The 24607-nt window shown below is 42.6% G+C and overlaps 2 protein-coding genes across 2 annotated transcripts in view; one reads left to right on the top strand and one right to left on the bottom strand.

The window, feature by feature from the left end:
- The window catches only part of ITGA4 (integrin subunit alpha 4), a 142013-nt gene extending 132745 nt beyond the window's left edge, over positions 1-9268 (top strand). Inside the window, exons 25-28 of the mRNA XM_066575759.1 lie at positions 1051-1170; positions 1717-1812; positions 2185-2304; positions 3987-9268. Coding sequence (XP_066431856.1) covers positions 1051-1170; positions 1717-1812; positions 2185-2304; positions 3987-4085 — 435 coding nt within the window. The 3' untranslated portion in view covers positions 4086-9268. The remainder of the gene's footprint in view (positions 1-1050; positions 1171-1716; positions 1813-2184; positions 2305-3986) is intronic.
- CERKL (ceramide kinase like) overlaps positions 9268-24607 on the bottom strand; it is a 124934-nt gene continuing 109594 nt past the window's right edge. The window contains exons 7-13 of the mRNA XM_066575760.1: positions 23291-23468; positions 20988-21050; positions 19261-19292; positions 18579-18687; positions 13152-13248; positions 12628-12812; positions 9268-9382 (exon numbers count right to left, since the gene is read on the bottom strand). Coding sequence (XP_066431857.1) covers positions 9301-9382; positions 12628-12812; positions 13152-13248; positions 18579-18687; positions 19261-19292; positions 20988-21050; positions 23291-23468 — 746 coding nt within the window. The 3' untranslated portion in view covers positions 9268-9300. The remainder of the gene's footprint in view (positions 9383-12627; positions 12813-13151; positions 13249-18578; positions 18688-19260; positions 19293-20987; positions 21051-23290; positions 23469-24607) is intronic.

The following is a 24607-nucleotide window of genomic DNA, read 5'->3' as shown; positions in this document are numbered from 1 at the left end:
GGAAATTCTGTGGGGAATCCCATGCGCAATTTCCGCCCATCTGCAGGCGGCCTATAGCTTGTATCTTTGTGAGCTGTCTGTCTTCCACAGTGTAATTGAATTCCCCAAACTCCACTGCTAGCAGCGTAAGGTCTGCAAATAATTTGTGGGGGCCGGACTGGTGACTTTGAACATCTGAGTCCACAAACAGTGAACAAAAATATTCCCCACGCCAAAGTGTATTTTGTCTATCGGCTTTGCTGCTATATACGCTGACAGCAGCAGAAATCTACCTTCTTCCAATGTACAGACCATGTTTTGTATAGGCATATAACCATGATGCAACTTTCTCTGCTTCCTCCGATAGAACCCCGTTTGAACTTTCTGATGGTATACAAGCTTTCACATCCAGCAGCAATATAACCTCTGTAGAATACCTGGCCTTAACAATAGACCACATTTAATATAGGCATATAAATGTGATGCAGCTTCTAAAATGACCGTTTGTTACACTGTGCCTGTTATATATGGCTAGGTCATGTGATGCAGGTGTCCAATGAGACTGATTTTGTACAAATTGGGACAATCACAATCAGCAACACTAGCCACAAACAGCCAGACATTTCTCCTGCAGTAGCCACTGCAAGGGAAATTAAGTTTTACATCATAGCTATTCCGATGAAGGTGATATAAGGGCCACTACTAAAAGTCTGCCAGAATGGGAACTGTTCTCATAGAGCGGCGCTCCCATTCGACTCTCAGAGGGGTATACCGAGTGGGGGACCCCACTCTTTGATGTTCCTATGCCCTAGGATTTGATTTTAGTTTCATTAACTACCATGGGTGTTGTCTGTAGAAGAGAAGTACGCAAATATGTAATTATAGGGAGTGCAAAGGCAGCCATTGTCCTAGAGGTCCCTCTGCCACATATGAAGACCCCAGTATTATATAAGAGGAGTGATAGTTGGGTGGTGGCGTCATAGATTTTGCAGCTTTCACTTATGGCTCTGTGATATGTAATACTTGGATAGTATGCTGTAGGTAATCTTTCATATCGTGTCCTTTTCCCAGTACTGCTTTGAAGATGATGATACTTGTCTACATATTGACTGCACATTTGGAGACATGGAAAGCGATAGTGAGGCAACTGTGGAAGTGAAGGTGGAAACAATCCATGCGCTTCTAGAGCTTGTAAGTAAATGTACTGGAACTTAAGACCTAAAATACATTTTTCTATGCTAAAACCCAATTGATCCACCCCATGTGACTTATTTTTGGTCCTATATAAGTCCACATATATGATAACTCTCCTTTTTAGTGTTTCAAATGAATGTTTATTTGTAAAGAAAGTACATATTATTGAACGGCTATCAAGTATCCCAGAATTCCAAAGTGACCACATGCAGTCATAAATAAGCATTTCTTAAACTTTCATGTGTATTAATTACGATAACCAGAAGGTGTCACTGTTGTGCATCTTGTAAAGTGAAGATGCTATACAAGATTGACAGCAAGAACAGTGACATCTTAAGGTGGCATGCAGTACTGCACTATGTATAACATTGCAGCTTAGGTTTTTGATAAAATACTGTGATATTAGTCATTAAATGGGTTCAGTTATTTTTTATTTTTTTAAGTAAGACTGTTAGTTTTGATTTTGTTATAGATTTTTATTAAAAATACAATTTTATGTTTTTTCAATAAATAAGTAATAATCTTTGCTTTTCTTCTATTTAGGAAGAAGTTTCATCACTACAAGTCATAACAACAGGAAAAGTGAGGTCTGAAGAAAGCCCTAAAATAATATATGTCAGCCAGAAAGATTACACACATGTAAGAAAAATAAAGTGTTTTTATATCAATGGAACCATTGGGGAAATTCACTGTGTGAAATGCGTCAAAATTCTATAAAACAATGGCGTAACATAAAAATGCACCAAATGTATTCTGAAGTTTTAAACATTTTTTACATCTGCCTCGGTAGTTCCGAAAAGTGTCTAGTGCACATGCTTGTTGTGAAACCATTGTCAGACACCTCTGAACGAAACGATGCTGAAATCCCAAATAGCTGATGTGTGTGTTCCGACATCTGCTGTCGAGGGACAGTCCATGCACCATACACATTGCGGATAAAAAACTGCATGAAAAATGGTCATAAAAACTACAACTTACCTCTTTATTGCGTATCTTATCATTTTTCTGCAGGTTCTTCTAGAAGCCGTTCACAATCAGAAACCAAGACGTCATGTAATCTATACAATAATTGGCATAAGCTTATTACTAGGACTGCTGTTATTCTCACTCATGACCTTCATCTTATGGAAGGTAAGATTCTGGCTTCGCACTTGACACTTCTAGTGAACTTCGACTTAAACTTGGCTAATGTCTGAACAGAAAGGCTTGTTTAAAGATGCATTAAAGGGATTGTGATTTTCTTTAGTCAGTGCTCTTAATCATTAAAAGGGTTTTCTAGGACACCGATGGCTTATCCTTAGGGTAGGTCTTCAACGTTGATGAGTTAACCTTAGGATAGGTCAACCATGTTTGACTAGTTGGGGTTCAATCCTTGGGACCCGCATTGATGAGAACAATAAAGGGTCCATATCATTGTTAACACCTGCTGTTCCTCTTGAATGCTAGTGCAGACAGGAGAACTCTATGACACTGTCTGTGCTCCTTATAGTCACTTCTGAACATGGGGTGCATTTTTGCTGTTTTTTTAATCCATTAATAAAAGAAGAATCGGGTAGAATACTCATTGAATTATTTGTGACAGTCGCACCAATTAAGTCCTCAATTTTTCATTTCTCCTCCCAGGCTACACGTTGCGCTCCATGTGTATGGTTGGCATTAGTGGACAGGTAGCACCTAATTTCCTTTAAGGAATATCAACCCTATAAGTAAAGGAGCTCCACCCCTACACCTTCTAGACTTGAACACATGCAAGGTGGCTTTTCCATATGAGTGTCTCTAGCTGGTACTGCAAGTGGGACTGAGTTGTAGTTCTAAGCACAGTAAGGCTGGGCCTTTGCAACTAATGCAGATGATGCAAGACGGCCGTGGTCCTTTCATTGTGCTGATACTATAAAGCATAGGTCCCAGAATTTTGGCCTGACTGATAAAAAAAAACTGAGGAGGTTAAGGGTTTAGTTTTACAGAGATTGTCCAATTTGTTAAACATTCGTGGAAGGGGGAGGGCATTATATATATATTTTTAAAGTACTTGCCTCATTGCCCACTGCTCCAGCGCTGTACTCCCATCCTCCCTACCGTCTCTGATCACACTGGTTGCAGCAGAGACATGTTGCATACCCATATGACCGCTGCGGCCAATCTCCTGCCACAAAATGGAACGTCAACAGTGGTGTCCTGTATGCAGTGCTAGGGCCATCTACTACAAGCTCATATGACCTGTATACAGGACGTTACTGGGACCAGTATGCTCAGTGATGTCACAGGTCATGTGAAACCCCACCAACATACTAAATAAGCGCTGTTCGAGACAGTTGAGCTAGCACTAAATTTCATTTGGGAGGGGGGGGGGGAGTGTTTAGCACCTTGTCTTTCCTTACTATATTTTGGTGACAGAGATGAGCGAACCTACTCGGCCACACCCCTTTTTCGCCCGAGCACCGAGATTTTCGAGTTCTTCCGTACTCGGGCGAAAAGATTCGGGGGGCGCCGTGGGTGAGTGGGGGGTAGCAGCGGGGAGTGGGGGGGGGAGGGAGGGCTCCCCCCTGCTCTGCCACGCCTCCCCCCGCCCCCCAAATCTTTTCATCCGAGTACGGAAGTACTCGAAAATCACGGTGCTCGATCGAGTAATTACTCGAAACGAGTAGGTTCGCTCCTCTCTAGTGACAGTTGCACATAGCTGTGACCACTTTATTTAGGACTTGATTGAAAAATCTAATCCACTAAGCATCTCATCTGTCATGATACAATTTAGAGAATTTATGTTGATGATTCATTTGGGTCATTCTTAACTAAGTTTCGTGATTGTTTCCTAGGTGGGATTCTTCAAGAGAAAATACAAATCACTGGATTCAGACGCAAGTAGAAAAGAAAGTTGGAGTTTTCTTACTCAAGAGGAAAAGGATGAAAAATAAAAGTATTTCTGGACTAAATAGATATTTTAAATACTCCATAAATTATGGGAAAAACCACAAGGAAAAGAAATGAAGTTAATTTTCTTTACAGAAGAGAACAGATTTTTTTCAGATATTTATCTAGAACTTCTCAAGAACTGGTGATGCTTTCTAAAGATGTTTATTTCATGAATGGACATGTTCTACGGCTTCTTTACAGGAGTATGTCCTACCAAGAATCTCAGGAAAGTGACATTTTTTATATCCATGGAAGAAATGTAATAAATCCCCCGAAGCAGGAGCTCGCTGATATTCACCGCTCATGTGAGACTTCACTGAAGAGAGACGTATCATTGGAGGTGATCCCTGGTGGAAAACCCGAGGTGCTTGAGCTCTCTGATCAAGTTGCCTTCCATTTTAGCGGAAGCAATTTTTGCTTTAAGACACTACGGTTTCTGGGATTACCTTGAAGTGTATCAGCATTAGTTAGCTACAGTGTATCGAAGGAAATGTAGACAGGACCTATTAAATCGATGAAGTGATTTTGGTAGGTCCGGCTTACTTGTTCACTGAAGCTATTCGTTTAGTTTCCACCTTCTTGTTTATGTATTACTGATCGAGCAGTAACCTCTCCTTAGAAAATCAGTTCTTCCCACAGTGAGGGGGAGAATATATTTCCTATATCATTAACAGAGCTAAATTGTGATCCAACTTAACTTACATGCAAGCTGGGTCAGCTTACCCACTCCTTAAAATTTAGGACCTGACTGAAGAATAGTATCATTTATGGGGGTGAATGTAGGATCTGACACTGTGGGCTAAACTGAATGTTCAGATGCGTCAAGTTCTTTAATAATAAGGTTATAGTAAACCAGAGGTATAGCTGATGACACAGTTGTAATAACATTTCCACCAAAAATGTGGCCACAAATAATCAGAAGGTAAAATAGCTAAAAAATGCGAATTGGAAAACTAGATTATCTGTCCTATTGGTTGTCACTTTTACAGTTGCTCCCAGCAATTGGCAACCAACTATTACTATCTCAGCATGTTCCGTTAAATGGGTTCTCTAGTTTATAGAAGCCCTACAGATACGCATTAGGGAATTCTGAGTGAACAGAAAGGGGGGGGGGGGGGCATGATTTAGAAGACTCATCTATTACCCAAAGGGGGAGAGGGCGAAAAAAAAGTATCTCTTGCTCCAGAGGACCCAAAATGTCCAGACAACCCATTGAGTCCACTGCTTCTTCGATCACTTGCTGTTAGGTTCCCCACAGATTACAGTAGTTGGAGCACTGGGACACCCTGTGATCAACTTTTCAGCATAGATCTCTTTAAAGATAAAGGGCTAATCTAAAGTGGCCAAACCCTTTCATGGTCAGTTTGTCATTAATTGCTAAAAAAAATGCTATAAAAATGCAAAAAGATCGTCACTTTAGCAAAAAAAAATGTCTGCCACAATGGAAGAGAAAAATGACAATTTCTCTGTAAGTTCAAAAAAACCATCTAATTTATCCATACTGGCCATTTTTTAAATTCGGGATGGAATTCCCTGCTGATATACCACTGTCCATCCTGCTTGCTTTGAAGTACTTGTGTATCATGTGACACAGCACAATGAAATGAATGTTGTATTTTCTTGGGAAGTTTTTTATTTTTTTTGTGCGTGAGAAAGAAACACAAATACCCGCATACGGTTGTCTCACAGATATACGCATTAAAATAGGTCCATTTTTCACACATCGAAATTGGTCACGCTCATGTAAATAAGGCTTTAAAGTGAGATTACGGTGTAAAAAAAAAAAAACTACAGGATTTTTTTCCTTTCAAATTTTAGGTTAGGTCACATGTCCCGCCCTTACATTTTCCCTTCCCCCTTGAAAGAGCTTAATAATCACATGACCATGTGCCCACTACCAACTAGCCAGTTTGGGGAAAAGTAATCAACCTATTGCTGATACATTTCCTTGTGTTTGAAACAATATGTGCCATAGAGATCACAGCCAACTATACTGTAACAATGTATAGAGCGGGCTGAAAGCATCTAGGATGTGCAGTTAGAGAGCATATACAGACAGTAGTTCATGGCTGACTTTTCAAGGATACATCGTGTATGTACTGACCCTTTATACCACTAAATACAGCTTCTGAATGTTGTAAAGAATAGTGCCGCTGTTTTAGAAGATTTGCCGAAATGCTTAGGCTTACCCAGAAAGCATTAATCTATGTTATGGGGCTCAAAGGTCAGAAAACGGAGTCGGGGAGCTGAGTTTCATACCCTTTAGGCGCCCATTCCTGTGCCGTGTCCCCGCGAAATGATTGCATGCTAGCAGCTTAACTCTCTGCACATATATCTCCCATTCATCTCTATGGGAGATGAGCACCGAAGCTGCTAAACCATGCCAACACAGCGCTGGAACAGGGCACCTTGTGGGTATGAAACACTGCTCCATTGACCTTTGAACCCCATAACACAATTTATAGGGCACAACGGTGCGGACACTGCCCCTTTAATCGGTTGCTTACTATAGTAATTACTGGCACTAGCTTCTGTTCACACTGTCGTGGCTTCCATTCTTAAATGATTAATGACATACAAGACAGATCAATATGGATTTATAATATAACAGATCTTAACCTATCCCAAAGACTTGTATCGGGATCTATAATGTTGCTGATGTTTTCTATGTAGAATAGCACAGTCATTACGTGATTCTACTTGTCAAAAGCAACAAAAACCTCAAATTGTGAATAGAATCTTAAATACTAGGACCGCTTTTGAAACCGTTGGAATTTCTTCAGTGCCATCTCAAATTAAACAACTGTGTAAATGGTCCATTACAAAATGTCCTATTGTTTTGTGTATACAGCTTCTATGCAGACCAATGTGTCTCCATGGTAGTAGACTGTACTCATGCCACGTATAGTCAAATCCTAGAGTTATACTTTTGTCCCCTTCACAGTTGGAGGTTTAACAGGAAGTAGGGGACACATGGAAGAGAGCATAGGTGAAGCGTGCGAACAGCAGTTGTTCGTTAGCTCATGGTTGCTCATTAGCTGTTTACTGAGATATCGTTTGTAGACGGCACCTAGATGCAAATTTGTTCACAAGTAGAGATGAGCGAGTATACTCGCTAAGGCACATTAGAAACGAGCGGGGAGATACTTGGCTAAGGCACTACTCGCTCGAGTAAAGATTCAGGGAGCGGCGGGGGAGAGCGGGGAGGAACGGAGGGGAGATCTCTCTCTCCCCCTCTCCCCTCCCCGCTGCTCACTGCCGCAACTCACCTGTCACCCGCGCCGGCCCCTGAATCCTTAGAGAAGAGCGGGGAGATACTTGGCTAAGGCACTACTCGCTCGAGTGTAAACTATTATTAGAAAATGATACAATGAAACAAATACAAGGATCTGTGTGAAAATGTATTTCTGATACTTGAATACTACATGTAACCTTTTAGAGCCTTTTCACACAACGGAATTATTCTGCAACATGCAGAAGAATTTGCCTCTGTGAAAACCCACACCAAAATCCGCATGCAGATTTTAATGCAGAATTGCTATCAGAATTAAGCCATTTTCAACTCTGTATAACATATGAACGTTAGACATGTGGATTTTGGTGCAGAATTTTCCATATGACAGGAAACTCCACTGCGTGTTGTAGTTGAATTATTTGTCATTTGGGTCCTATCAATAACGGATTTATACTTGCCTTTTCCAGTCCGTTGTGCGCACCACAGTAGAGCCCCTGTCTATTGTCCTCGGGGCTCTTCTGTAGATTGGCATCTAAATCGCTGATGCCAGTGTGTTGAGAATGGCTGCTACTCCCCACATCTCTATGTGCATCTACGTCTGTGTGATATGTATTTCACAGCAGTCCCATGTGAGCGGTTCCGCCTCTCGTAGCTCTTCTCCATTAACACCACACATCGAACGCTTCTCTTAATCTTAAAATGTAATAACGGCGCACATAGATTTTTGCACTCTAGGACTAATACACAAGTCATTCAAATATCCCCGCTGAAATGAATTACATTAGTTTCTTCAAGTTTACCATTTTTAGGTTAATTCTTACTGCAATTGACAATCAGTCTGACCAAACAAGAAACTGTAATGACAATCAATGTATTTCTCAAAGTGCTGGCTACTGCCTATTCATTGTGGAGGCAGCCATTTTGAAATCTTAAAGGGGTTATCCAATCTTCTCGGATTGAAAACATTATGTTGTCCTGTGTGAAATGCAGATAGTGGTAACACATTTTTGAACTATATCTGCCTTTTTCTGTTTGTTCCCGGGTGGAACAAGGAATAGTTCTAAGTGCCCCATCATTTGGGGATTCAATGGTTAGGAACTATGAAAGCTGTGCTAAACAAGTTTCAATAAATGAAGATGGGCATGGACTTATACATTGGGTACTGAAAAGAATGGATACATTGGAGCATATGTAGCAAAAGAACAAAAAATATAAGAAAATCTGCTTTTATATTTTTCATATTTGCAGTTGAAAAATAGCAACATGAAGAACCCCTTTAACATGTTTATGTGTCTCTAGTGGAGATGAGTGAGCGTACTCGATAAGGTAAACTACTCAAGCGAGTAGTGCCTTAGTCGAGTATCTGCCCGCTTGTCTCTAAAGAGTCGGCTGCCGGCGCGGGTGAGAGGTGAGTTGCGGCGGTGAGCAGGGGATAGCGGGGGGAAGAGAGAGAGATGATCTCTCCGTTCCTCCCCGCTCTCTTCCGCCGCTCCCCGCCACCCGAATCTTTAGAGACGAGCGGGCAGGTACTTGAATAAGGCACTACTCGCTCGAGTAGTTTGCCTTAGCGAGTATGCTCGCTCCTTTCTAGTGGACCTCTAGTCTACTTCCACTGTGCTCGGGAGATAAGGCTGACATAAAAGGAAATCTAGCAATGAATCCAACTGCAAAATGGAAAACAGCTTTGCAAAAAATGTTTATTGCACATTTTATAAAAAGGCTACTACAAAAACTAGTGCAAGTTTACAAAGTCTATAAAAATATATTGTAAAATAGGCTCGTCTACAATCTTTGTGGTGTAAGAATTTTGTACTATTGTCTAGAGTTTCAATAAACTGTATGTTTTTTGCTGTAATTGTGTTTATGCAGACACGATCCCTTCTAATTAAACATTGCCATTCAAATGTCTCTGCTGTCACACATCAATAAAAAAATGACATTTGTAGAAAATCGGGATGTGCTTATTTTATGGCAAGCTTTTGCTACAAACAGCTGCATTTAGCCTTCGCCTCCTCCAGTTCATCGATGTTACTCCCGTACAGATTTATGAGTTCAGGATGCAAGCTGGAAAATAAAGAACAAGCATTTTTAATTCGCAGTGTCAAAGGGATACATCGTTATTTCAATTACTTGATTTGGGAATTCAGAGTTAAGACTAGGGCGACCCGGACATCTTAGTCAGAGTATGTAACATTGAATGTAACACCAAAACAATAAGAGTTTGGTACTGTGTTAGCCAGTAGAGCAAAGTGTGATTGTTCTCAGTGAGAGAAACCAAGTAATCTTGTAGATATGATAACTTTTAATGGCTAACAAAAATACATGATGTTAATGCAAGCTTTCGAACCTCTCAGAATCCTTCAGGCAAAATTAAACAAATTTGGATGGGACTTCCCTCCCTGATATTTATCTAAGTGCTATTAATCACAATCTCTGTGCCCTCTCATGCTGTCTCTGGTATTTATCTAGTGCCAATTAAGTTCACCATGTCTGTACCCTCCCATGTGTATATGTGCCCCATCCAAATCTGTTTCATTATGCCTGAGGATGGATTCTGAGAGGATCCGAAAGCTTGCAATATCATCATGTATTTTTGTTAGCCATTAATAGGTATCATATCTACAAGATTACTTGGTTTTTCCTACGGAGAACAATCACACTAGGCCAAAAAAGGGACATATATGTCCATCCAGTTCAGCCTATTTCCCGACAATGTTGAACCAGAGGAAGGCAAAAAAATGAAGTAGAAGCATATTTTGCCCGATTTCAATCTGGCATTCAGAATAATCCTCCATCACCCGAAGCGATCACATCGATCACTCCCCTTCTCTGGGAAATCTCCAATGACATAGCTGTCCATATTTGGCAAATGTTCATATATGGACAGTTAGTCCATTTTCCTGCTTTTTCACAGGAAAGCTCCAATGAGTTAAGTCACTCCTCTACGTACTGTACTAAAGTTCTAACTAAAACAGTCATGTAAGTAAAGCGGACGTGTCCTCTTTAAGGGAACCCTTCCCAGGCAAAAATATATACCCTGTGTTATGCCTAGTGCAGAGCCGAATTGAGAAGTGCATGACCTCAAGATTCAAAGAACACTCCCAAAAAAATCTCACTGTCGTACATCACCATCTAAGGCCCTGCACTGGGAGTAATACAATGTCAATATTGATCGAAGTGTTCCTCTGACATGTTAAAGTATGGGAAATTCACAGTATCAATGTGCAGTAACTTTATTAAGACCTTGTAGAGTTACTGCCACAAAGAGTTCTGGCCCTTCTGTAGACAAATGGGGTCCAGCTCTTTAATAGAAAGGTGTGCCTAATGAAATGTGCACTGACTGCCTGTTACAGAACACCTTCATTTTTCATACTTTCCGTTTTGGGCAATAGTTGCCAAAAAACAGAAGTCTGTTATAAACAAAGGACACCGTAGGCAAGTGCCATGGACAAGAACTTTTTTCTACTGAAACACCTTTATGGAGCAAGAGACCATAGTACAGTCATACCTCTACTTTCGTCGCCTTCTTCATTCCCTGGTTTTCAGTTTCGCCGATTCTTCAGCACAGAATTGCACCTCTACTTATATTGCCTGCTTCTCGTTTCACCGGCGGCTGCTGCCCTACGTGACCTCACTGTCCAATCACAGCCATTCATGGATGAATGGCTGTAATTCGCTGAGCGGGCTGTCACTCAGCCAATCAGAGCAAGCTCTTGCTAGGAAGCAGGAAATTCAATCCCCATCACTAGCAACACATGCTTTGCCGGCTTGACAAGCACCCGACAGCCGGCCAGAAGCTCCAAAAGCAGCATTGGGGACCCTGATGGCACCGAAAAGGTGTTTTTCCCCCCCCCCCAGGTAGTGTAGCTAAAGAGTTTAGCGCAGCCAAAAACGTGGTACCAAGTTGTGTCGCGTTTTCAGCAGCGCTGAAACTGCTGCCCATTCATTTCAATGGGCGACGCAGGGCCGAAAATGCTTGTGTGAAGAGCCCCATTGAAATGAATGGGAGTGTTGTACAGCGTTTAGTGCTGCGCTGAAAAGCAGCACAAAAATGTGGTTAGGTGTGTTTTTTGAAATGTCTAGAACGAATGAATTGGATTTACATTGATTCCTATGAAAATAATTGCCTCGAGTTTCGTTGGTTTCAAATTTAGCATATTGCTTTCGGACGGATTATCAAAACTAGAGGTTTGACTGTATAATGCTCCCTTCATATCACCAGCACATAATTTACAAAGAACGGCTGCACAAACTGCAATATTAAGGATGGGTTCACACAGGGCTGATTTCCAGCGGAATGTCCACAGCGGACATTCCGTTGCGGATCAGCTGCAGGATGCTTGCCTCCAAACCCGCACCATTTGGTTTCATTGCAACTTCCTGTATGGTATTCTCCCCCTCATTAGGAGAGGGCGAGTTCCGCAACGGAGACGGCAACATAATTGACATGTCGTGGATTTTGAATTCCTCGCCGCGAGAAAGTTTCCACACAGGTCTTGTGCGTATTATTTCCCCAGCATGTGGATGAGATTTTCAAAATCTTGGCCACTTTGCTGCTACTGTAGATGCAGCAGAATTTCTGTATGGCGGCTCTGCATGGAAATTCTGCCTCAATCCTGCCCCGTGTGAACCTAGCCTAAGAGTTAACATTTATCAAATATACATTAAAATAAAGGGTATCATGAGTACTTAAACTCACCACATGGCAAGCAAATAGGCACATGTACCAGGAATACAGGAAAACACAGATGTATGTAACAATCCCCTAATCAATGACCATGTGCACATAAAATCAAAAACAGCAGAACAATCTCACATGTCAGCCAGGTTCATGTGATCGGACTTGAAGATACCAAGTCTGTAGTCCTGGTTACTCAAAGATGAATTCCAACAATATGACAGGAGAAACAAAAGAGGGACTGATTCCTGACCTTAATGTTCCCCACAGCCTTCTAACAGGGTAGCCACCCTGACAAGAGCGAACCCATGAAATGAACCTGTTACGGAGACCCTAATAACATTTCTACCAGTTGATAGCTCCTCTCGCAACAATGCATTTAGCCTAATACTTATATAAGAGGCACATCGGGGAACAAATATAGCAGCCATAATACGCCATATAGGAGCAGATTAACAGGCCCCCTCATTCACTTGTAGGGTTACGAGAAGCCAACCATGCTGGTTGTACGAAGCTGCATATGGCAGTGCATAGGCTTGTAAAGCAGATGCCTATCCGGAGTGATGCGTACAGCAGCTTGTATAGCCACTGCGTCTAAGGACGGCGTTTTAACAAGATGGTGTAAACTCACCGGACATGAATTTCAGAAGATGCTTCCAGTAAATCGCCATCAATGTTCCATGGATAAACATCTTCACTCAACCCTGAATGTACTTCTCCATTGTGTCCATATAAGTCATTACCGCAAGGACTAACGTTCTGGGGACAGAGCTTTACTTCCTTAACCAAGTGTGTCTCAACAAAAGGAAAGTCAAACTGAAAAAAAAAAAAATTGGTGTTATTTGTCAAAACATTTTTTTCCAATTTAGTAAGTTCTCTATTAGAAAAACATTTCTACATTCACATACTTGTATGGTGAACTGTATATCTATTATATACACTATATGCTGAGCTCCCCGTCTAGTCTCTTCAGCAGTGAACTGTTCTAAATAGTATCAGCGGTGGATTAGAATGGACTAAGCTGCATTAAATTGATTGGAAACTTCCAAATCTGTCACATAATGGCTAATGTACTCTAATGGGGTCCAGAAAGTACAGACTTCTTAAAAGGTCATCGGCATTAATCTGCCCCGTATTTGACGAATGCTTCACTACCTGATTTTTCAGAGTGGCATAGCGTTTCAGATGCTTCACAAACTCTGGTCGGGAAGTACTTCGTACAATGATCAGCGCCATTGTGCCATCATTTAGCCTGAAAGAGAGAAAACACAGAGTTTGTTAATAATGTGAGCTAATGTATAACATTTGTGTAAAGAAAAATTCACAGTGATGCAAGGTTTTTGTTATCTTAGACATTGAATCTTTGTTAGGGCACACCATGGACTCCGAGGGTCAGGGGGCCAATAGTAGAGAAAGAGATCCCAGCATCTGGCACATGGATACTTTGTAAACCTTCCCGTGGTCTGGAATAAATGTCAGACCATTCATAGATTGCAGATAGTGAACATTTAAGGGGTTGTACCAAAATACATTTTATTGCCTACCTAATATGATAATAAAAGTCTGAACAGTGGGGGTGTTAGCGGTGATCCCAAGACCGGGAATCCAGTGTCTCCCTCCTCTTAGATCGCAGCTTAGTCAGCCAAAAGCTACCAAACCCTACTGAATCAAACAATGCCAAATCTTTTTTTCCCCTGATATCTGCTGTTGGGTGTGCCCTACACATAATCGATTGCTGGTAGATCCTACCGAATCCACCTGGATCGGTCATCAGTAGAGATGAGCGAGTATACTCGCTAAAGGCAATTGCTCAAGCGAGCATTGCCTTTAGTGAGTACCTGCCCGCTCGAGATGAAAGGTTCCGGTGCCGGCGGCGGGCAGGGAGCTGCGGGGGAGAGCGGGGCGGAACGGAGGGGAGATCTCTCTCTCCCTCTCTCCCCCCCGCTCCCTCCTGCTGACAGTCGCTACTCACCGCTCCCCCGCGCCGGCACCCGAACCTTTCATCTCGAGCGGGCAGGTACTCACTAAAGGCAATGCTCGCTCGAGCAATTGCCTTTACCGAGTATACTCGCTCATCTCTAGTCATCAGTAATGTATATAAGTGGCATTATTGAACGTGAATTTGCCGTCAAAAATAATCTATTGTTTTAACCAAGTTTATATTTTGAACATATTATTTAAAAAATTGGTGAGGTTTCTACAAATTGTCATAAAATACAAATAAGAGGACCACCACCTCGTATCAGTAGCAATGCACTGGACTGTTCTGGGTGGTTAGTCCTTAAAACATCCATATGGAGTACAATACCAGAAAAAAAATGGGCTAGGGCATCAGCGTATGAAATATGCAGGTTTGTTCGGAGCCAGACATAAGCAAAACAGAGATGTTTTGGCCTTCTAATACAGCTTTTCAAGATTGGAGAAGGCTCTATTACAGGGTCGAAAGGTCTGGCTCAGAATAAACCTGCATATTTCATAAGCTGACGTCCTAGCCCATTTTTTCCGGGTATTATCTTCTCATCTTCACGTCACTGTCTATACTTTAAAATAATCCTCACATCTTGCAGTTTCCACACAAGCCTCGTAATAATCTCGCTGCTCTGTAGAGATCACTTCTCAGCGTCATCTCTTTACAACTGGGAACAAAAAAAAATGTTTTTTATGCTGCCTGGAATTTTAGACATGAGTCTGGGTATTTTTGTGCCACTGGTTACGAAAATACCACCCATTTCGTTCTAGGAGCTCTAGTTTTCGAGATATTCCTGATGTCATTATCTATTTTTGTTGTATTTCCTTTATTTTCCCGCCAGCATTTGCTTACTATTAGTACATATGGTACATATCGCCACCGCTGCACATCAAACTTGGGTTGATGAAACGATGTGTAAAGACACTGAAGAGGAATGGAATGAGTTTTGGCTACATATGTAAAAGATTTCCTGCAATGAACACTAAGAAGCTAAAAGCAGGGAAATTCGATGGACCACAAATCCAAGACCTCATGAAAGACCAGCGTCTCCAAGATTCAGTGGACAACGTTGAGGCGCGGCGTGGTCGTTGTTTTGTATGGTTGTAAAGCATTTCCTTAGGAACTATAACGCCGCAGACTCCGGTAAACTTGTGGAGAGTATGGTCACTTCTGGTTTTGAACACTTGGGTGTAACATGAGCATCAGATTGCAGGACCTGCACTCATTTTGGATGGTTTTCCAGATTGTCTTGCTGATGTAAGTGATGAACAGGGTGAACAAGGTCACCAGGAAATAGGGACCATGGAAGAACAGTACTGTGGATGATGGGATACACATATGATGGCGTACTACTGGTGACCGTGGAAGAACAAGACTGTGGACGGTGGGATACGCATATGATGGCGGACTACTGGTGACCAGGGAAGAACAGTACTGTGGATGATGGGATACACATATGATGGCGTACTACTGGTGACCGTGGAAGAACAGTACTGTGGATGATGGGATACACATATGATGGCGGACTACTGGTGTCTGTAGAAAAACAGGACTGCAGCCAATGGGATATGCACATGATGGCGGACTACTGGTGACTGTGGAAGAACAGTACTGCGGACTATGGCATATGCATATGATGGCAGACTACTAGTGACCATGGAAGAACAGTACTGCGGATGATGGGCTACACATATGATGGCGGACTACTGGTGATCGTGGAAGAAAAGGACTGCAGACAAAAGGATACGCATATGATGGCGAACTACTGGTGACCGTGGAAGAACAGGACTGCGGACGAGGGGATATGCATATGATGGCGAACTACTGGTGACCGTGGAAGAACAGGACTGCGGACGATGGGATACACATATGATGGCGGACTACTGGTGACTGTGGAAGAACAGGACTGCGGGCGATGTGATACACATATGATGGCGGACTACTGGTGACCGTGGAAGAACAGGACTGCGGACGAGGGGATATGCATATGATGGCGAACTACTGGTGACCGTGGAAGAACAGGACTGCGGACGATGGGATACACATATGATGGCGGACTACTGGTGACTGTGGAAGAACAGGACTGCGGGCGATGTGATACACATATGATGGCGGACTACTGGTGACCGTGGAAGAACAGTACTGCGGAAGATGGGATACACATATGATGGCCGACCACTTGTGACCATAGAAGAACAGGACTGCGGACGATGGAATACACATATGATGGCGGACTACTGGTCACCATGGAAGAACAGGACTGCGGACGATGGACTACACATATGATGGCGGACTACTGGTCACCATGGAAGAACAGGACTGCGGACGATGGACTACACATATGATGGCGGACTACTGGTCACCATGGAAGAACAGGACTGCGGATAATGGGATACACATATGATGGCCGACTACTGGCCACCATGGAAGAACAGGACTGCGGACGATGGGATACGCATATGATGGCCGACTACTGGTGACTGTGGAAGAACAGTACTGCGGATGATGGGATACACATATGATGGTGGACTACTGGTGACCGTCGAAGAACAGTACTGCGGATGATGGGATACACATATGATGGCGGACTATTGGTGACCGTAGAAGAACAGGACTGCGGATGATGGGATACACATATGATGGCCGACCACTTGCGACCATAAAAGAACAGGACTGCGGACGATGGGATACACATATGATGGCGGACTACTGGTCACCATGGAAGAACAGGACTGCGGACGATGGGCTACACATATGATGGCGGACTACTGGTCACCATGGAAGAACAGGACTGCGGACGATGGGATACACATATGATGGCCGACTACTGGTGACCGTGGAAGAACAGTACTGCGGACGATGGGATACACATATGATGGTGGACTACTGATAACTGTCGAAGACCAGTACTGCGGATGATGGGATACACATATGATGGCGGACTACTGGTGACCGTGGAAGAACAGTACTGCGGAAGATGGGATACGTATATGATGGCGGACTATTGGTGACCGTAGAAGAACAGGACTGCGGATGATGGGATACACATATGATGGCCGACCACTTGCGACCAAAGAACAGGACTGCGGACGATGGGATACACATATGATGGCGGACTACTGGTCACCATGGAAGAACAGGACTGCGGACGATGGGCTACACATATGATGGCGGACTACTGGTCACCATGGAAGAACAGGACTGCGGACGATGGGATACGCATATGATGGCCGACTACTGGTGACCGTGGAAGAACAGTACTGCGGACGATGGGATACACATATGATGGCCGACTACTGGTGAACGTGGAAGAACAGGACTGCGGAAGATGGGATACACATATGATAGCGGACTACTGGTGACCGTGGAAGAACAGGACTGCAGACAATGGGATACGCATATGATGACGGACTACTGGTGACCGTGTAACAACAGGACTGCAGACAATGGGATACGAATATGATGGCGGACTACTGGTGAATATCCAGGAACATCTCATCGCAGGAAATCACAATGTAGTTTCATCGACATCTCAATGAAGAAGCTTTTGTTTAATTCGTGTTCTCGGCTTCTTGGGATTTATCTTTGTACCTTAAGCTTTTGATTGGCAGTCATTACATGTATAATACAATATGTGTGCATGTATACATTTATATGCACATATGTCATATTTTGATAAGCAGACCTGATGGAGAAAAACTAATGTCATTTTCAGAATCTATAACCCCAAAATTCCCCCCAAAAGTTTTTAACATTTCAGTCATCAAAAAATGTGTTCCCATCACAGGCAGGATTACAATGAGAGGTGGCACCTGTATATACTGTAGAAAAGACAGGATCCACCATTCATAATAGGTGATGGCTGCAGTTACCCATCTCCTACTCCCTGCACAATGACCTCTGCATGGGCCACAAAGCATGACCATAACACTTTCCAATATAAGTCAATGAGTCCTCTCCAGACTACAGATTCCTACGGTCCACGGGACTGCTGTAAAGCATATCTCTGAATGATGTTAATCGAAACGGTCCAGAAAATAGAAGGAAAACATCTCCAATCAGAAAATGTAAAATACTGATAGGACAAAAAAAAGCAATAGGTTTCCCAAAAAAAGTAATATGTTTCCCAATCTTGTTTTAATTATAAAAAAGTAGTCTAGCTGGAATATAAAAAAAATATAAAAATGTAGGTAACACATCCCATGCCCTTTAACTTGAAATACAATGCATGCCTCTCCAATAGAGTAGGATGTCCCGTTTAACCCTATGTAGTAAGGTTTAGGGATGGAGTAACACTTCTGGTATCTCCGCCTGCACTGAATTCTCCGCTGAGAACACGTATGGGTAAGGGCACAGCATTCTAAGTAGCAAGAAACAGTTTTAACCCAGCCTGCTGTTAAAGTAATACGATCACGGTAATTATATTTGAAATATTCCAGCTAGACTACTTGACCTAATTTTGCAGATCCTGTAATTGCTTATAATCCTTTCGACTGACGGCAACCTATCTTGGGAGATCATGAATCCTTAAGAAATCTGCAGAAACGTTTTTAGAAAGGTTTAAATCAAACTGGTGGTACGAAGAAGTGTAATTATTGTAAGCTTCAACTGACCTGGTGTTAGGTGCCAAGCCTCTTGGGGCCATGGAACAAAGGCACGGGATTGCCATAATGCTGACGTTCAGTACCTGACCCTGGATGTGCTGCCACTGATCCCTGCACTCTGTAGAAGTAAACATAGTAGACACCTATTTATACAAAATTGTGTCACACAGTGGGGCTATTGCCTCTAGCAGCCCATCAAATCAAAGGGGAAGTCCCATCTCGAATCAACATGGTGGCCATGATAGTAATACTTCTCTGTATGTGGTGGCCAGGAGGAAACAGCCAAGCACAGTTGGGCTACTGCCATAGAAATTAATGGGAATTCTGGAAACCGTGTAGCATGATAAGCTACGCTGTTTCCATAACTCAAGAGCTGTGGAAACAATGTAGCTCACGGTGCTACACCGTTTCTGTAACTGCCATTCGTTTCTATGGGAGTCATGAAAACCGCGTAATACAACCCACTTGGTTCTTTCTGTATTTCCTGACCACCACATATAAACTGACCGGGTCAGTGAGAGTTAGAACTTGAGATAGGTGCAAGTCCCAGAGCTGGGACCCACCGCTATGAGAGTTTTATCGTACATCCTATGGATAGGGCACACATTTTGCACACATTTTCATAATTATGCTCCATGTACACAAGAGCTTACGGTGTAAGCCATATTGAACACACTGACATAACACTTACCAGAACTGGACAAATTATCCTCATTTTTCTTTCTATGAGAAAAATAAATAAATTTAGATTCGTTTTCTAACAAATCAATGACTCCATAAATGTGTATTTATTTGAAAAACATTCAAAAACTTGGAATGTCCATTATTTTTATCACTGCAGTCAAACTCTAATAACAGACTTTTTATATACCCCCAATGAAATGGGGAAGCCATGGCCGATATGAAGGATTTAACAAGCAAAAACATTTGGCTACAGCACTACTACAGACAACATTTACTCTACCATGTAAAGGCCACCTTATATGTGCACTTGGAAACTTGGCCTATAGAGAGGTGTGGCCGCCTGTCACATCTAGATAAGGTGACTTTATGGCAGATTAGCTCACATTAAAATATGTGTTAAGAGTCTTGCACTCTTATGTGGTCAGTGAATATAAGAATTATGCAATTTCAATCCAGGTAGAGCATTAAAGGGAACTTGTCACCAGGTTCATGCTGCAAGAGCCACGCATACCTATTGCCTTCATGTAAGAGTTTGAAACACTGCAGCGTTCCAGAATACGCACGCCTTAAAGTTTGACTCAGAATGGAGTTCCAAGTCAAAGAGAGGCCACGTCTGTCTCTTCCTGCCTGCAATATGTCGAATGACAGCTCTCTCCCTATACACAAGCATGGAGAGGGCTGTTAGTCTACATTAGTGTTTCTCAACTCCAGTCCTCAGGGACCCCCAAAAGGTCATGTTTTCAGGATTTCTTCAGTATTGCACAGGTGATGTAAATATCGTCAGTGCCTTAGACAGGTGTTCACTCTATAGGATATCCTGAAAACATGGCCTGTTGGAGTCCGTGAGGACTGGAGTTGAGAAACACTGGTCTACCTGATCAGGGTGGGGAGAGGCTGGCACGACCCGCCAATCAACTCGAAGGCAATGGGGATACCTGCCCTGCAGCATGAGCTGCATGAACATGGTGACAGGTTCCATTTAAATGTTTGGAGTAGTTCTGTAGCCCAGTGTTTTTGCTTGTGCCGTATTGTTGCAGCCATGGTGTATTTGTACCTGTACATTTAGATCATTTGTAGTGCTGACTGAACTTGAAATGACTGATCTGTTATGACCCATTCCTGATGGATTCTAACAGATCTCATTGACTAATAAGGAGTCTGTCAGATTTAGTTTTTTTTTTCTTTTTTAATGGATGGTATAATGCAGCATGAGGCTCTATTTTAGTTATCAATTAATAACAGAAACTATATGCAAAAGGAAGAAGGGTTTCCCCCTGTTCAGGATTTTCTAGACCATCTATAATATTGGGTACTTTTTAAAATTTTTCTCCAGCATTTATAAAAAAAATATTTCAAATTGATATTCCTAAGACTAAGTTCACAGTAGACCCATGTCTCCATTTATAATCGAAACTATGACAATGTGACAGATTCAATGTCTGACAAAACCCAACTGTCAACAACAAAATGTATTGACTTTCAAGGGGTCCACAGAATTCTTGCATTTTTGGCAGGATGAATATAGCTGCTCTGCGGGCTTCTCTGATCCTGCAGTCAACAATTACAAAAACTGTGATGGAACCCACCAACGTAAGGTAAAATAAGGCCAACGGAAATATATCAGCACTTTCTTTACAGATAAGCAATTATACTGCGAAAACCTGGGTCCAGACTCTTAAGAGACCCAAATAATGTGTGCACGGTTTCTAATGTAGGTTGAATGTACTTTCTTACTTGTGGTGGTACGATAACTGGTGGTTGCTGATAGGTAAAAATGACAAATCACAGCTTTCTGGTCTGTAAGAGAAAACAAATAGATCTACAGTACTTGTTATGATCAGTAAGATGCCCGGAATATCAGGCAGAATACATGCAGGCCGCTTCGGATTTAAGTAGATCTACAGTATTGTGAGAAAAGCATCAGTATAATGTATTCATAAGTATTCTTCATTGATATAAGCCCTCCTCCAAATGTTACTAGTCCAGAGGGCAGTTTCACTCAATATCCACAGTCTATCCTGGGTGAGCATGTATATAGAGATTACTGTCAATCACCGAAGGACCGCCCACTAGATTCATAAGCAACCATTTACATGATACAATTTATAATACGTCTAGCCCCACACAACTAAGTATCAATGTGCTCTGCTCTACAACATGTTGTCTGAGTCTACAGCAGCTTGTTTAATGTGATGAGTTCACTTTACGTACAAAAGAACCTTCAAGACAAAGTCCCCCTGGAATTGATAGTAGTTTATTGTAAAAACTTCAGTTCTTTTTCTTTCAAGAAAAGGAGAGGAAAACAAAAATAACTAAAACCGATGTAAAGAATCCAAGAGCATAAATGTGGATGCTATAAAGAGGGGATCCGATCTAGGCTGCTCTTGTCCTTGTTTTAAAGAGTGGTGAGAAGTAGGGATGTGGTCTCCTAAGGTGCTGCAGACAACTGGATCTCCTTTTGAGGATGGATAGGAGTATGATCAGGTCATGCAGCCCTTGAAAGAGTCCTAATTTTTATCTTTGCCAAGTTCCACCTCTACCGTCTATATACACCACCGGGCTTATCTATAAAAGGGGCTATCCTAAGTTTCAGAGGCGTAACTTAAAGCTCCTGGGCCCCAATGCAAAACCTGTAACAGGGCCCCCAACTATAATGCTTTATTCATAGTACTGGGCTCCCTATATGGAGATGAGAGGCCTTATGGGCCCCCTAAGACTCCTGGGCCCGGGTACAACTGCATCCCCTATAGTTATGCTAGTGCTAAGACTGACTTATATCATCTATCCATAGGGGTGTGGTAAAAGAACAGGAGTTTCGTGTCCCACTCTTCCCCTCACTGTAGCATCACTGCAGCCCCTGCAGTGAGGACAAGCTTGAATGGAGCTGTGGTGGAGTACACGTGGTGTTCGTAACTCCATTTACATCAGCCCATTGAAGTGAATGGAGTAGCACTACACATATTTGGCTGCTGCTCCATTCAAACTCTCCATCACTGTGGGTATTGCCGTGATTCAATAGTGAGGAGAAGAGAGGGCGTGGGACCCCCATTCTCGGCATCGGTGGAGAACTGGGCTGATCATTTCCTATGGATAGGTGATGAATGACAATCTTCAAAATATCCCTTTAACGATCTTTAACTTTTTCTTACTCTTGTCACATAAGAATACACACTTTGTAGAAATTTGATTTTTCTACTGTGTTAAACAAGATGTCTAAACCATGTAAATTGGTGGCAAACAGGCCCCACATGGTAATAAAATAAAACAACCAATACTCACCTCTGCAGGTTTAGCACAAGACTCCATGTTGTTTCCAGGCTGCAGCAGCCTCTGTACGTGACATCACAGGCAGGTGCGGCCAATGACAGAGCTCAGTGATTGAACACTAAGCCCTGTCATTGGCTACAGCAGCCTGTAAACACTACATCAGAGAGGAGACCCATGGACTTGCGTGGAGGTGGGACAGGTGAGAATTAGCTGTTTGTTTTTTTTCCTCTGCCCCAGGGGACGTGTTTATAACGAAATTCAACGACTCAGATAACCCCTTTAAATATTTTAATTACCCTTTTCCCTACACCCTTACTATGATGTAACTATACTATGGCCATCAAGCTAAATCCCAATGCTTCCTAGCCATAAGCCATGTTCATGCACCATCAGGGGCGTAACTATAGAGGGTGCAGGGGATGCGGTTGCACGTGGGCCCATAAGGCCTCTCTTCTCCATATAGGGAGCCCAGTACTATGAATAATGCATTATAGTTGGGGGCCCTGTCACAGGTTTTGCATTGGGGCCCAGAAGCTTCAAGTTATGTCTCTGTGCAGCATGGTTTAAGTATGGGTACGGGTACAGATACAGATAGAGGGGGGGCCCCAACTCACATTTTGCATCAGGGCCCCTGAGCCTTTAGTTACGCCCCTGTGCACCATTATGTTACATTTATAACTACTACATATACTGTGTTTCTCAGTTGCCCTCTGTACTTATCGATGTGAGTATTTCTAAAACTATGTGGTAAAACACAAAAGTAAACCAACTTTAGATTTGCAAGTGTTCTAATAACGGCAAAGTCTCTTCTCTGACTAGAGGGCATCCAGCGGTGCTTTTCTGCGAGAGCGAGAGTGCGTCCTCCAAATCCAAACATTGAAGAGAAGCCGAACCACAGAAGCTTGTCATTAGTGCTGAATGTACAGGCGTCAACTGGTTGGATGTTGCCTGAAAAGTCCATGCAAATATGTTAGATCCCATCTTAAAAGTAAATAAAAGTTTCAATTTTGAGAAAACAACACAAAAACCTTAAGGCTGAGGCCACCCTCACGCGGCAGCGCTGCAAAGCGCCGCAATTTTACTTTCATATGCTAAACAGTGGAGTTTAGCATACTTCATCATGGATGAGATGAGCTAAACGTCAAAAATTGAACAGACTGCTCGAAAATCGCGGTGCTGGAAAGTGCCACGATCAAGCGGCTGTCTGAGAGGCTCCATTGAAAACAATGGGAGCGTCATACTGCGATTATCGCGTCGGTGAAAACGCCGTGCTAATCGTGGTCAAAAGCGCCTGTGTGAGGGAGGCCCAAACCTTCATGGCGACTGTCAATTAGACAGACTGTGCAGCTAAAGACTGCACTGTATCTGGACTATATGGAAGTGAATGCGGTCATGTTGTGCCTCACAAGTTGTGGTAATCACAACTTGCAAGAAAGCCAATCAAGTTACATTTCTTGCCCATCTACACCGCAATGTGCGAGTCACAACAAGACTGTATATACTTCCGTAAGATTGAGATATAATGCGGCAACACTGTGATCTTTGGCCACGTGGCCTGCGCTGTGGCCCAAGCCGCTGTGTACCCCTTGCCTAAATGTATAAAAATGTTACCTAAAGGAGTTGTAACATATAAGTGTAGGAAGTAAAGTTAGGGCTCATTCACATGAGCGTATGTGTATCCCGCAGCGTTCTATGCATTGCAGCCCATTCACTCTGCTGGCAGAGACCTCGTGCGGGACGCCACAGATATGCACAGTGTGATTTTTTTTTCTTTTCAAATGCTAATGGAAACGCTGCCCTTTCGGAATGCCTGCATAGGGACAGCGTTTCGTACGTAGTCCTTTCAAAGGCTGGGCTTGATAAGCAGAGAAATACAGCAAGTTAGGATGCATTTCTCTTGTGTATCAATACGCAGTTTCCACACACCGGTGTGAATGGAAGAATGAAAGTCCATTGACTTTCATTGCCTCCATTCACCGCGTGTTACGCACGGGAAATACGCGGTGACAATATGTCCGTGTGAATGAGCCCTACTAATGCCTGCATTGCTAATGAAGGAAAGAGGCAGAAAGTTAGTTCATTATCTC

Source organism: Eleutherodactylus coqui, chromosome 8, assembly GCF_035609145.1.
Source record: "Eleutherodactylus coqui strain aEleCoq1 chromosome 8, aEleCoq1.hap1, whole genome shotgun sequence".
Classification (NCBI taxonomy): Eukaryota; Metazoa; Chordata; class Amphibia; order Anura; family Eleutherodactylidae; genus Eleutherodactylus; species Eleutherodactylus coqui.
This window is presented reverse-complemented; position numbering and strand designations above follow the sequence as displayed.